The sequence below is a fragment of the Polychytrium aggregatum genome, assembly GCF_025602895.1.
Source record: "Polychytrium aggregatum strain JEL109 chromosome Unknown BJ171scaffold_24, whole genome shotgun sequence".
NCBI lineage: Eukaryota > Fungi > Chytridiomycota > Chytridiomycetes > Polychytriales > Polychytrium > Polychytrium aggregatum.
In genome coordinates, this window is record NW_026516226.1 from 530,957 (window position 1) to 543,181 (window position 12,225).

Below are 12,225 nucleotides of genomic sequence, written 5' to 3' on the forward strand. Positions count from 1 at the left end.
CCTCATTCGTTCCATGAACGTATTGTCTCGATTGCCCACGATCCATCCAAGGCGCCGGTTTGCTCGAGTTGCTTTTAAGAGCCAGCCATCGACTCGATCATTGCAACCGCTCTGTCGCCGTTGCGAGCATGCGGGAGCGTTTTTCCTCGTCCAAATCCAGGGCCCCGGGCGACGTGCATCGATATCATGTGCTTGAGCTTCAAAAGTCCCCCCCCGTCGCAGAGCACCAACTACAATATGAGCAGCGGAACGACACGAGGTAGGTAGGACCGCTGAAAGACAAGGCCGATAGCAGTGACGATGTCGTCAAAGCCCGGAAGCAGAGACAATCCCAATTGATAGCCCTAGCAGGAGGGCGTCGAACTGGTGATGCTCGTCCGTTTCATGTCCGGAGGATTCCGAGTCAATCCGTAAGCGAGCTGAACCGAGCCACGTCGCCGGTGGGCCCTATCCTTTCACTTCTGCCCATTTCCTTGCCGAGCGCCTCCGAGATCGTGTATGCCCATGAAATCCTGCTACTGTCTCATTCAGCTGCCTTGGTGGTGTGGAGATTCCCGGAATAGAGCCATCTATCGGATGGACGGCTATAGATGGATCGAGGAGTCGAGACTCACGAAGCAAGAGAATAGAGCCGGCCACAGCCATGGCCATAGACATAGCCCCAGCCCCAGCCCCGGCGAGACGCAGGCGTGCATTAGCCAACGTACTTAGTAATGATCTCTCCCGTTGATTTCCGCCAACTGAGTTTGAGAATAGGGGCTGGGTCGATCGGCCGATAGTTTGCCTTCTGTCCAAGACCACAGCATCGCGCCCGGAGGGGATGCTGCACCAGTTCAAGTATGTAGTCACTGCGTCGACATTGAAGAGAGGAGGAAAGGAGGAGAGACGAGGACGATGATGAGTATGATTGACATATCGGATCCGAGGCACAGCTATTCGTTCGGATGTCGGCGGAAGCGCCGGATCGCGTGATGCAGGAATTCAAGCACGATTGATTCGACAACAAAAAAACATATATGCTGACGACGCAACGAACGAGACGCAACGAACGAGACGCAACGAACGAGACGCAAGACGGAAAAACGAAGTCTCCCAGTAAGGAGTTAGAAAAAGTGAAGCATTGCGAGCGAAAGGGTAGGGGGAGGTGCAGAGCAAGTGCCACTTCATGAAAGCAACCAGATTGTGGCCGCCAATGGTACCAAGGGCTGCGACAGATCTTGCATCCAAAGCCAGGTATTGATATGAAGTTGCCAAAGCCAGTCCGTGGGTCTGCTCTTGGGATGAGGGCAGCTCCTCTCCGAGGCTCAACCAAGCACACCTTTCGGTTCAAATGTCCTGTCTGATCGTCACTTTCCGTCCAGCTCGATTATATCGACATCGATGGTGCTCGGTTGAACGTGGTCCGATCCGATCCGATCCCATCCCATCCCATCCGATCCCATCCGATGGAGGAATACGCTTTCGGAAAGACCGTGAAGAGTCGATTGCAAAGGCAGGTAACATGCGATCCTGCTGATCCTGTTAATCCTGCTGATCCTGTTGATCCTGTTGATCCCGTCACGTTTGGATTCCGTCGAATGGAATCACCACGAAGAAAAGCAGCAGTCGAGGGCAATCCGATCGTGATGGGGCAGCGTTCGGCAGTGGATTACAATGCCGTCGCCATCCAGATATGATCAAGTGCGGATAAGAAGCAATTTGGAACAAGCATCTCCACTCGAGCCAGGAATGAAATTGTGGAGGAAGGCCGGCAGATACACATGGGGAAAACGGGGGGGGCAACCCATAGAGCCGGTCAGACTGGTGGCAAGGAAACAGAGAATCGGACACTACCTTTCACCCGATTCCAGACGATCGACCATGGATGTACTGCACGCTTCAGCGATGCTCAAAGGTTGATGTGAGTAGCGCAGAGAGAGAGCGAAAGAGAGGGAGCTTGCAGGCAACGCAGACGACGGGATTCGAAAAGGCGGCAGAGGATCTGGAACTATGCCGACGGGAAGCGCTGTTGCCAGTCGGAGACGGATACGAACGGAAGGCGACAGCAATAGGCAAGACAAGAGAAAAAGGGGAGCCCGATGGCGTGGCGACGTTCGGCAGCCGAGTTAGAAGCGGCAAGTTGGCCACGGAGCTCGGGGATATAGCGGCGATCCCGATCGATCCAAGAACAAGAACAAGAAGAACAAGAAAGTGACGGCAGAAGAACCCCCAGCGACAGCCTCACCACCGACACAAGATTTTATCGGCACCGGAGCCAGACAGACGGGGGCAAAAGCACGCCGCACGGGCCGCGGAAGGCCGGGGTCGTCCGAATGGAGCCGAGGGCGATGCGCACCCAAGCGACTGATGGCGTTGGAAATCCGCATGGCCGACAACGATGCATTTCGAAGCCGATGCGCAGTGCCATGAAGACACCGTGCAGGAGCAGGCAGTACCCTACCAAGGCTCGGGGCCAGAGGCGAATCGCAGATGGCGGTTGAATGCGAGGCGGCAGTCGAGATGGGAAGGACTCGCAGGACGAGCCGGAGGTATCCCAGTGCGAGGCTGATAGAGAGTGGTGGCTTGAACTGCCCCAGCAGTAGCAAAGGAATCCAAAGGCGACCGCAGAGGAGCACGAAATCGAGAGCGCGTTAGCAAAGGACACAGGACTGGGCGGCACACCCTTGCCATGCACGGAGCGAGCGTCTGGGGCCACACAGGGCACCAACAGCCGGCAAGCGCAAACGTACCGCCGCGGCCGCGGTGCGGATGCTGCGGTCCCGGCCTCGCAGGGACACACTACCGAGCCCAAGACAGCAGAGCGGGGGGGGGCAGAAGGCCCTGCCGCCGAGGACAGCCCAGCCAGCCCAGCCAGCCCGCGAGGGACTCGGCATGGAGGCGACCCAGAGTGCCGTGAGCACGTGACACGCTGGATGTCACACGGCGCGGGTGTATCCAGGCGGGCGGGCGCGGCGATTGGTCGGGGGCGCGCGCTTCGCTGAAGGTGGCTCTGGAAGTGAGTCACCGGGCGGGCGCCAATCCGGGCGGGCGGGCGGCGCTGTGCAGAGGAGGGGGGCCTTGTGAGGGCTGGGTGCTTTCTGGTCTGGTCTGGGAGGGCGTGGGATGTGCAGCTTGCGACGACATCCAGCGAATGCGAAAGCTGATGGTGCTGGAGCGACACGCACATCTGCAATTTACATGTGCATACTCGGATGTATATGTGAACAGGTCTGTATCCAAGTCCGTATATATATATGTATGTAAGAATATATATATGTATGTATATATATATATATGCAAGCTCAATGGAGCCATTTGCACACTTGCGCATCTGCATTCCCACACACCCGCACTCTCTTGGGCTGCAAACACAGCGCCTTCACAGCTTGTCTGTCGTTGGTGTTCCACTCATCCCGCGCGCCCGCGCGCCCGCCTTCCATCCATCGGCTTCCCCTCCTTTGTTGCCAGCATCGGCCGCTGACGGGAAATAGAGTTTTCCGCCCACCTGCCGCTTTCGGAATGCCGCCGTGGCCCGCGACGCGCCACTCTGGGCGACTCCTCAAACCTTAAACCCAACAAGGACCATCCGTGCCGGCGCCTTTCCGTTTCCCTTTGGGCGGCAAGATGCATCGCAAGGAGTATTGCAGTGTGACTGGCCTACCTCTTCGTCGGCCGGGATCGCTGCAGTCGAGTTGGAGGTTATATCCGCCGCTGCGTGCGCTGCCTCTGGTCATGGCCAGCGAAAGCGCGAGGGCGAGAATCTCGGTCGCCCTTCCCTCACCCGCCTTTCGCTTGTGGGCACAAATGCCGCATGCGCCGCTCCGAAAAATAGAGTTTTCCAACTGCGCGAATCCAGAAACAGCGGGGGGAGTCCATTCTGGTTGTGCGCCCAATCGCCGCTGGCAATTCTGCCTTGTCGCCAAAGGCCCTTCTGGACGCGGCCAGGCAGAGAAGAAACCCTGCACACACACACACACACTGCACACACACACACACTGCACACACACACACACTGCACACACACACACCCCTGCACACACAGCCGTGGCCCATCGATCTCGACTGCACCGCTGCTCCCACCATGGCCCGAGGGAGGGGGTTCTCAAAGCAGCCAAACCTTGCTCCAACCGTCTGGGCCACATATTCGAAGCTGCCCCTGCAGCAATCCGAGCCGGGAGCCTGGCCGAGGATCTCTCTTCGATCAGCCACCCCATCGACAACGTGGCTACTGTCTGTGTCTGTGTGTCTGTCTGTGTCGATTCCAACGAACAGGATCTCCGCTACCGCCACCACCGAAACCCCACCCCTCTTGAATAATCCCACCATCCACCGGCCCACACGTTGATCAGGTCCGACGAGATCAAGAGTAATTACAGCTTTTGTTATTCACGTTCGACAGATCAAAGACACAGTTAGTTCTGTAGACAGACACCGCGCCCTCCCCACACAAGGGAAAGGCTTTTCGTTTTCATTCATTCCTTTCTTCTTCTCATACGATTATAGGAGCCATAGGGGATATATCGCGTCGAGGTGCACACGGCGGAAAGAGAGCCACCGACACCAATCGATCGCGATAGCAAACAATTACAAGGGGTTTGGGGGAGCTCAGTGTGCGAGACATGGACCCGATTTAAAGACCGGCAGCGACGGTGTTGGACCAGCCGCTGGTGTCGTGGGTGATCTGCCAGCCAAAGAAGCCAGCATCCCACTTGCCGGTGGCCTTGGCCTGGCTGATGCACGAGGCCAGGGTCGAGGCAGCCATGAAGCCGGTGTTGACGACATCGGCCTGGGTGATGGGCTTGCCAATGACGACCTTGCTGGAGGGGATACCCTTGGCGATGATCTCAAAGACAGAGGTGCCGATGAAGGGAGCCTGGGACTTGTTGAGGAGCGAGGTGCAGTCTTGGTCTGTGAAAGAGAAGGGGTGGAAGTGAATATCAACAAAATGCATATCAGCAAGACAGCGGGAACAAGAGCAATCGTTCGAGACTGTCTTGACGTCGGGTCGCTACTAGTTCACGATATTGAATGCTGGATGGGGTTTGGAAAAACACTCACAGTTGGTGGATCCCTGGTTGTAGAACTGGACGTTGTACCAATCAATGAGGGAGCCAACCTTCTGATCGACGGTCAAGTATCCGCCGTTGGGGTACTGGCCAGGGAGATCGTTGCCGACAAAGTCTGGATGCAAACAAGCAGAAGGGCAGATAGAGAAGATGAGAAAGTGATAAGCCGAGGTCAGAGACGCGACAGATGCCACCGCTTGTCGACTAACGGGGTGGGTGTCCTGCGACGACACGATACTTACAGGGAGCCTGGGGAGCATGGGTGATGATGTAGCGAGGGCTGGGCAGGTTGTTGCGCAGCTCGGTCTGGAAGGAAACCAGCCAGGCCTCGCCGGTGCCGGCCTGGAGCGAGTTGTTGTCCTCCCAGTCGATATCGGCACCATCGAGCTGGTATTGCTTCACAAAGGCAGCAAGGTTCTGGGCAGCGGTGACGGGGTTGACGCCAGAGAGGGTGGGGAACTCGGCAGCACCAAAGGCTGTCAGAGTCGTCGACGTCGCGAGAGAATGTATATATATGTGTCAGAAATGGGGCATCCCATTATCCTATCAGATCCTTTCATGGGCAGACTAGCCTCTGCCGCACATCCTTACCAGCAACGAGAACGACCTTGCCAGCAGCGTGGTAGCTGTCGAGGTAGCTCTGGCGAGTGGCGGCATCGAGTTGCTAACAGGGTAGACAAGATCGAGACATGTCAGTCCAGGAAGGCAGTGGGACCAGCACACCAGTGGCGGAGCCTATTCACAGCGCAAGCATCATATCATGCACCACTTGCACTGCACTTACGGTCCAGGTGTAAGCCGAGTCATAGGCACCGCTGGAGAGCCAGAAGCCGAGGATAAAGACATCATAGACGTTGGAGGGAGCCGAGCCAGGGACAAAGTAGGCAGCAGGCGAAGAGTTGCCGCTGGTGTTGTCATTGTCTGTGACGGCGAGCGAGACATCATGAGCCAGAGTCTCCAAATGGGGCAAAGGGGAGAAGAAGCTCCTGCTGGACGAGACTGATGTCCACGAGCCCGATTTCGACTTACATCCAATGATTCTGGGGGTGCCAATGGTAGGAACCGGAACAGAGCCGGTGGCGGTGGCAGTGGTGGTAGTGGTGGTGGTAGTGGTGGTAGTCTTGACAGGAGTGGTGGTGGTGGTGGTGGTGGTCTTGACAGGGGTGGTGGTAGTAGGCGACTTGGTGGTCTTGGAGGAGGTAGTGGTCTTGGGGGAAGTAGTAGTAGTAGTGGTGGTGGTGGTAGTGGTGGGAGGGGAGGAAGTGGTGGAGACGGGGTTGACAGGGAATCTGGCGCCGAGCAGAGGAATCAACGTATGAGCAACACGGACCAGACAGAGCCAAGCGCTGCAGATCAACTACTGCCCGCACGCGATTACTGACCCACAGTACAGGGAGCTGCCGTTCTGGATGCAGACCGTTCCGCTGCCACAGGACATCTGGACAAGGGATCCGGCAGCACAGACAGAGTAGCCGGCAGAGACACCCGAGTTGGTGCAGAGGACTATGGGCAAAAGCGCAGAACAGCGATCGTTAGGACAGGTGGGGCGCGCCGATGCGAGTATGGCCAGGTACTTCAGGTACTTCAGGTACTTCAGGCACTTTGGCGCACAACGTCTGCGGCGAGGCGGAGACACCTACACTGGCCCTCAGTGCAGGTGGGCGCGGCCGAAACCAGGGCCGAGAAGATGGCCGAGGCAAAGGCCAAGCTGGTCAGAAGCTTCATGGCGAGCGGAGGTTGGGAAGCGACGGAGGTGAAGGAGGTCTGGGATGAGGTGAGTGCGGCAATCAGCTATCAGCCGGGCCTGGAGACGATCTGAGGGATGGAGACGGTGGGTCGGGCGGATGCCGGCGCCGTTTTATGGTCTGCTCGGCTCTTTCCTGTCTGCTTGTCTGCGTGTTCGCTTGGTTGGCTGCTTGGTTGGCTGCTTGGCGGGCTGCTTGTTACGTGACCAACCACTGCCAAGTGGATGAACAATCGATGCTGCCTGCCGGTTGCACTCCCCCATGCCTGCTGGCACACGACGTCGCACCAGAGCTGGCTCTTTGCGATCTATTGCCGGCCATCCAAGGGCAGCGAGACCCCATGGCCTTGCAGGCGCGATGGTAGCACTCACCCTCGTCCCCCCCACCGCACGTTCTCTGGCGCAGCCTGTCCATCGTGACCTGCACAGGCGCGGTCATGCCCGTCTGTTCGGTTTGGCGAGACCCCAGCGCTGCTGTTGTGGGAAAGACCGCAAAGGCGGATCGGCCCCGGCTCGAGACCTGGCTCCCCCTCAGCGAGCAGCGCGCACGCTCACGCGGGCAGGTCATCTGAGCCCGCCACCGCACTGGGCCTTTGTCGGCCAGGGCGTTGGTGGCCGGGGCGTGACGGCTCACGTGTCTGTCCGCGCGTGGAGCTGTTCGAGAAGCAGCCGTTGGCGGCCGAGGCATGGCGCGGGTGGGGGGTGGGTCACTGGACGAGGCCGGGGAGGCATGTCTGAGCGTGAGTGCGGCGACTGAATAGATACGTGTCTGAGCGTGAGTGCGGCAACTGAATAGATACGTGTCTGCAGTTCGACTTTTATTTCAACAGCGCATCTGTCGTTCGGCTGCACCCAAAGAGGTCTCGGGCAATCGACCGCCCGTTGGTGGGTATCATATGTTGGAGCGTCTGCGGATATTTGCGGACAATTTGCATCCATGCCAGGATCCCGCTGAGTGGGGGGGGGAGCAGACCTGTCGTCCCGTGCCCGTCTGTCATTTGGCTCGGCCCAGAGCAGGGCATACCAACCAAGGTCACCGGAGACCACTCGAGGGGGCTCCTCATCCTCAAGGACCATCGGTTTCCAGCAGCAGGCGCACTTCGTCCTGACTGTGGACCTCCCTCTGAGTGTACAAGACATAGTGCTGCACCATAAATATGACGTTGAAAGCGAGCGAGGTCAGGCCGAGGCCAAGCTTGATGGGGTTCTGTGGTCGTGTGCGGAATTGGTTAGTGACCGGCCTCGATTACGGGCATAGGATCGGCCGCAGACAGGGTCCTGTCAGGTGGGGGGAGGCAGCACATAGATTACAGAGTTTCGCCTCCGCTCCAGTCGGACCAAGCACACGCATGGTCAGGCTTGTCGTGGTTGGAGGGAGGGGCACTTACCCCAATGATGCCGTTCCAGTTCCCTGAGATGTAGGCGTCCAGCACCAGCTGAGTGATTGACATGATGCCTCCGGCAAAGTCAAGAAGAATACCGCCGATGCTGTAGCCGATTGTGGATTGCCGTCGGTAGTTCAGGTAGGCCTGCGTTGACCCCAAGCAAAGACGATTCGCCGCTGTGTGAGAGATGGTACCTTACGATCACACGGCCCGCTTGGAGATCATCTGGAGAGCCGATCCATGATTCTCCACAGGGCATTTCCCAACACCAACACCAACACCAACACCAACACCAACACCAACACCAACACCAACACCAACACCAACGCACCCGTCCTCGAGGCTGCATGCCCCGATTCGCGCACTGAACTCACCTGGGGTGTGTACTTGAGCAGGCTCGTGGCCATTTTCACGTAGCTGAGATAATAGACCACATCCAGGAGCAACACATATCCCACTGCCGTCCCCAGAAGCACGACGCCGAGTCCGGCCAGCGACCAGTAGAAGAAAATCCAGACGGGCCGGTGCACTCTTTGGCTCGGATGGCGCTCATAGACCAGCGCCTGGCTTATCCCGACGAGCTATGACCAGAGAACAATACAAATCGGGTCACCTCTATGGACCACGGGCACATCGCGGCCTCCCGACTTGCCATCGACGAGGCGAGGCGAGGCGAGGCGACTCATGAACCAGTGCTGCGTGGGACCGCATGGCACGCGGTCAACCATAGCTGACACAATATTTACCAGGGCCAGGAACGCATGCACACTGAAGCAGACGTCGTTGAGGCCAACGAGGTTTTCACTCCCCCAGCGGTTCTTGTACTGGTCGCGGATCAACGGGCTTGCGAAAAAGATGACATTGTAGAGCTGCAAGCATGATCGTCAGAAAGACAAGGCCGAATGAGATCCGACCCTGGCATTCATCAGGAATCGGGACAACGTTGCCAACCGAGAGCCGGTGTGGGCCGACATCATCGCCCTGGATGCCGCGGCAACCCGTGCAATGTCTTTACCGAGTAGCATGTGAATCCGATAAAGTTGAGGGCAAGGAAGTCAAAGGAAAGGCCAGTGACGCTGGGTTGAGAGGGATAAGCGGTGAATCTTTAGCATCGGGTGTGTTGGATGTCCACGTCCGGGGCGTGAGCGGGCTGGAATGGCTATGGGTGGCCTGTGCGGGCGTGCTCACCTCTTGCGTCGGTAATTGAGAAGCAGCTGCAAATGCCGTCGCAGAGACCATGATTCGGTTTTCCGGCAGGACCAAAGCCGTCCAAGGGCGAGGGTATGGTCGAAGGGATGAGAGTGGGCGTCGGATCTGTCGCCGGATACCCTTGCTCTTCGGAACCGGATCGGCGGTGCGGTGACCAGTCTCCTCGCCTGACGATCAAGGTTGCCTGCTGCAGCGAGCCCTGGACCAAAGCACCTCCCACGGGCCTACCTGGGGATAGAAGCTGGCACTCCAGGCCACGAAATAGCCCTGGATGCCATTACCCGCAGCCAGTAGCATTGTCGAGAGGACCAAGGAGCATCGGGGGGGACCGAGGTGAGTTCATCGGGAGAGACACGCAGCGGGAAGCATCACCCCCCGTATCGGCCGCAGATTTGTTCTGAAGCTTTCATGCTCCTGCCCATTGTTCATGCAGCTTTCCTCTGTGGTTTTGGAGAACCAGCAGGGACAAGCACGTCGCCTCTGTATCTCGCTTCGGACATACCCATCCAAGTAGCGCCGAGATGCGCTCGAGGCCTTCGCCGTGCTGGGCCATGCTTGCTTGAGCGGAACAGAGGAAGAGGTTCACAGGAGGCAAGGAGAAGACGCAGGAGCGGTCGCTGTCGTTAGCGAGCCCGAGCCGCTCCCCGCGGCTGCGTCGCTCGCAAACATCGATTGCGACATGCGCGGTCGGGAGGAGCCACAAGAAGCCGGCGTCGGGAGGAATACTTCCGACAGGCTTCCTGGTTGGATGGGCCGGCGGGCTGACCTCCAGCACCACCTCGGATCAACCAATCGCATACCCGGCGACGCAGACCAGCGGATTCCCATAGGATGGTTTAGGGGCACCATCGCCGAGACCAACCCCCACAGAAGCCAAGACAGGTCAGACTCCCACTGCAGCAGTGTATACTATACACATGGGCAAACGGGACACCACACCCGCTTCCACGATCATGCAGTATGTAATGACTTGCTCCAGCTGAGCCATATACAATTGAACAGATCACCTCCGAGTGGAGACCCCCGGTCGCTCTCCGGTCGCCACAATGGACCTGCGCTGCTCAAAGTACCGAGCAAACAGAGCTCCTATGCAGCCTCGCGACGCTTCAGAATGCTTGCAGCGGTCGACTCGGACCACTGCCATGTCGCCAGGGCCGCATCGGGATCTGAAGCCAGAGCGCTGGGCCGCTTCTGGGTGCCCGGCGAGATAAAATGCCGGCCCGAGACGTCGCTGTCCCTGATTTCGGGCGAGAGCGCCAAGTAAACCTGGGTCTTGGCGGCCTTGTCCGGGTGGGTTCCAAAGAAGTATAGGAACAGACCAAGCAGCCAGCCAATATAGTTGGCCTTGGGTTTGGTCGCCATGGCCGATCGGACGAAGCCGGGCTCGCACGAGTTGATGCGGACCTTGGAGTCTTCCCCAAGGCGCCGCTGGAGCTCCACGACCTGATGGATCTGCGCCAGTTTGCTGAGGCCTGTGCGGCAGAGTCGCAAATCGGTCAGCGAGGCGACAGGAGATCGCCAATACGGTCTGCACAGCGAGGCGACCAACGATATCGTTTTCACCAGTTGGCTCTGACATCCTGTCGTACCGTAGTTTTCGAGAGGATCAGCAGTCACGGGCGTGCACATGGCATCCCAGTCGACAGCCTTGGGGTTGGACGGCAGGAATTTGCAAAAGTAAAGAGAGGCGTGTGCGGGACTGCTGACGTTGACGATGCGGGCATCGCCCTTGATCCGAGCGGTTTTGTCCAGCGTGGGCAGGAGCAGCTGCGTCAGCAGAAAGTGCGATAGGTGGTTGACCATCACTTGGCTCTCGATGCCGTCAGTGAGCCGCCATTCCACAAAAGCGATGCCGGCATTATTAACGAGAATGTCCAGGGAGTCATGCTTCTCGAGAAACTCGCTAGAAAGCAGTTGCGGGAGGGGGGTTTGCGAGTTCGATGGAGGGTGAGTCAGTGCAGCGACGTTAGCGCAGATACAGTCGATGATCAGTCTGCAGGAAACGGCCCTAGGTGGCCAGAGACACCCAAAACAGCCAGTGGGTGATGAGGGGGGCTGAAACGGAAAGGCCACCAAACATGGCACCCGGCCGGCCAATGCCAACTGCCTCACCCAAGCCTTACCGGGCAAACGCCTGGACAGACACAAGGTCTTCGTTGTCGAGGATCATATATGAGGCCCGGTGCTTCATACCGACTTCCGCACTGCACGCATCCACTGTGGGTTAGAGACTCAAACACAGACCGAGGGGGGAGAGAGGGGGAGGAGAGCCGTGCTCGAAGCGATACCTGATCAGTTGCAGAGCTTCCTCGCCTCGTTTGCTGTTGCGAGCTGTGAAGATAACTTGGGCACCCGATCGGAGGAGGTGCAGCGTGGTGCTGAGACCGAGTCCTGGGCGAGAAAGTGCAATCGGCTGTCTGAGTGTGCTGCTGGATTGCGATGGGACCAGGCCAGCCGGCCAGTGCACCCAGCAATGATAGCAATGATAGCAATGATAGCAATAACAGCACCAAGTCGGTCGTGGTGCCCGCGGGCTTACCCGAAGTACCGCCGGTGACAACCGCCAGCTTCTCCGAGTGGGATGTTGATTGAGGCTTTGTGCTTGGCTCTGTCATGGCAGGGGTGGTATGAGGGCAGTCGAAGGACAGATGAGGGCCGAGGGCCCAGACGAGGACAACTTCGGGAACCCCAGTGAAAAACTCCAGGCAGGCCATTCGCACACAACAGCAGCCTCTCGTGCAGCACGGCTGTTTTGCCGTGTGAGCGTGTGGGTATGAGCCGTGCGCGCACAGGGCGGCCAGCACGCGCTTCAAGGGCTTCCCACGCCCGGTATCGTCGCAAG

The 12,225-nt window shown here is 58.3% G+C and overlaps 5 protein-coding genes across 5 annotated transcripts; all 5 read right to left on the bottom strand.

Moving 5' to 3' along the window:
- Positions 1 to 207: 207 nt before the first annotated feature.
- BJ171DRAFT_509922 (uncharacterized protein) lies at positions 208 to 1,843 on the bottom strand. Its single transcript, XM_053111454.1, is given in 4 exon segments — positions 208 to 410; positions 746 to 1,059; positions 1,074 to 1,233; positions 1,362 to 1,843. 4 exon segments carry the CDS (start codon positions 1,440 to 1,442, stop codon positions 345 to 347), a joined length of 621 nt encoding a protein of 206 aa, XP_052965627.1. The 5' UTR covers positions 1,443 to 1,843; the 3' UTR covers positions 208 to 344.
- A 396-nt stretch (positions 1,844 to 2,239) lies between these two features.
- Positions 2,240 to 2,873, bottom strand: BJ171DRAFT_475887 (uncharacterized protein; the record flags this gene model as incomplete). The annotated part of the gene is made up of 3 exons (XM_053108805.1): positions 2,240 to 2,343; positions 2,441 to 2,567; positions 2,730 to 2,873. The coding sequence occupies 3 exons, from the start codon at positions 2,871 to 2,873 to the stop codon at positions 2,240 to 2,242; spliced, it is 375 nt and encodes a 124-aa protein (XP_052965628.1).
- Positions 2,874 to 4,352: 1,479 nt separating this feature from the next.
- Positions 4,353 to 6,852, bottom strand: BJ171DRAFT_145700 (glycoside hydrolase superfamily). The gene is made up of 8 exons (XM_053105747.1): positions 6,686 to 6,852; positions 6,428 to 6,548; positions 6,075 to 6,334; positions 5,830 to 5,966; positions 5,637 to 5,709; positions 5,288 to 5,521; positions 5,038 to 5,160; positions 4,353 to 4,887 (listed from the first exon to the last, which is right to left on the bottom strand). The coding sequence occupies exons 1-8, from the start codon at positions 6,768 to 6,770 to the stop codon at positions 4,610 to 4,612; spliced, it is 1,311 nt and encodes a 436-aa protein (XP_052965629.1). The 5' UTR covers positions 6,771 to 6,852; the 3' UTR covers positions 4,353 to 4,609.
- A 734-nt stretch (positions 6,853 to 7,586) lies between these two features.
- Positions 7,587 to 10,218, bottom strand: BJ171DRAFT_145703 (L-cystine transporter). Its single transcript, XM_053105748.1, has 8 exons — positions 9,886 to 10,218; positions 9,612 to 9,650; positions 9,363 to 9,388; positions 9,190 to 9,250; positions 8,921 to 9,043; positions 8,549 to 8,755; positions 8,178 to 8,318; positions 7,587 to 7,996 (listed from the first exon to the last, which is right to left on the bottom strand). The coding sequence occupies exons 1-8, from the start codon at positions 9,934 to 9,936 to the stop codon at positions 7,856 to 7,858; spliced, it is 789 nt and encodes a 262-aa protein (XP_052965630.1). The 5' UTR covers positions 9,937 to 10,218; the 3' UTR covers positions 7,587 to 7,855.
- A 251-nt stretch (positions 10,219 to 10,469) lies between these two features.
- On the bottom strand, positions 10,470 to 11,300 carry BJ171DRAFT_425215 (uncharacterized protein; the record flags this gene model as incomplete). Its single annotated transcript, XM_053107707.1, has 2 exons — positions 10,470 to 10,855; positions 10,973 to 11,300. Coding segments are annotated over 2 exons (714 nt in total), but the record flags the coding sequence as incomplete, so codon positions are not given.
- Between the last annotated feature and the right edge of the window lie 925 nt (positions 11,301 to 12,225).

Bases quoted from the DNA above. Each gene is read 5' to 3' on its own strand.
- BJ171DRAFT_509922 (XM_053111454.1), bottom strand. From the start codon at position 1,442: ATGGGATCGGATGGGATGGGATGGGATCGGATCGGATCGGACCACGTT. The intron at 1,234-1,361 runs CTGGACGGAAAG...TCATATCAATAC, and splicing joins TCGATGTCGATATAATCGAG to CTGGCTTTGGATGCAAGATC. The intron at 411-745 runs CTCAGTTGGCGG...CAGCTCGCTTAC, and splicing joins ACCCAGCCCCTATTCTCAAA to GGATTGACTCGGAATCCTCC.
- BJ171DRAFT_145700 (XM_053105747.1), bottom strand. From the start codon at position 6,770: ATGAAGCTTCTGACCAGCTTGGCCTTTGCCTCGGCCATCTTCTCGGCC. The intron at 6,549-6,685 runs GTAGGTGTCTCC...TTTTGCCCATAG, and splicing joins CACCTGCACTGAGGGCCAGT to TCCTCTGCACCAACTCGGGT. The intron at 5,522-5,636 runs GTAAGGATGTGC...CGACTCTGACAG, and splicing joins CAAGGTCGTTCTCGTTGCTG to CCTTTGGTGCTGCCGAGTTC.
- BJ171DRAFT_145703 (XM_053105748.1), bottom strand. From the start codon at position 9,936: ATGGCCCAGCACGGCGAAGGCCTCGAGCGCATCTCGGCGCTACTTGGA. The intron at 9,389-9,611 runs GTAGGCCCGTGG...CGGCATTTGCAG, and splicing joins GTGCCAGCTTCTATCCCCAG to CTGCTTCTCAATTACCGACG. The intron at 9,044-9,189 runs GTAAAGACATTG...TCATGCTTGCAG, and splicing joins TCGGATTCACATGCTACTCG to CTCTACAATGTCATCTTTTT.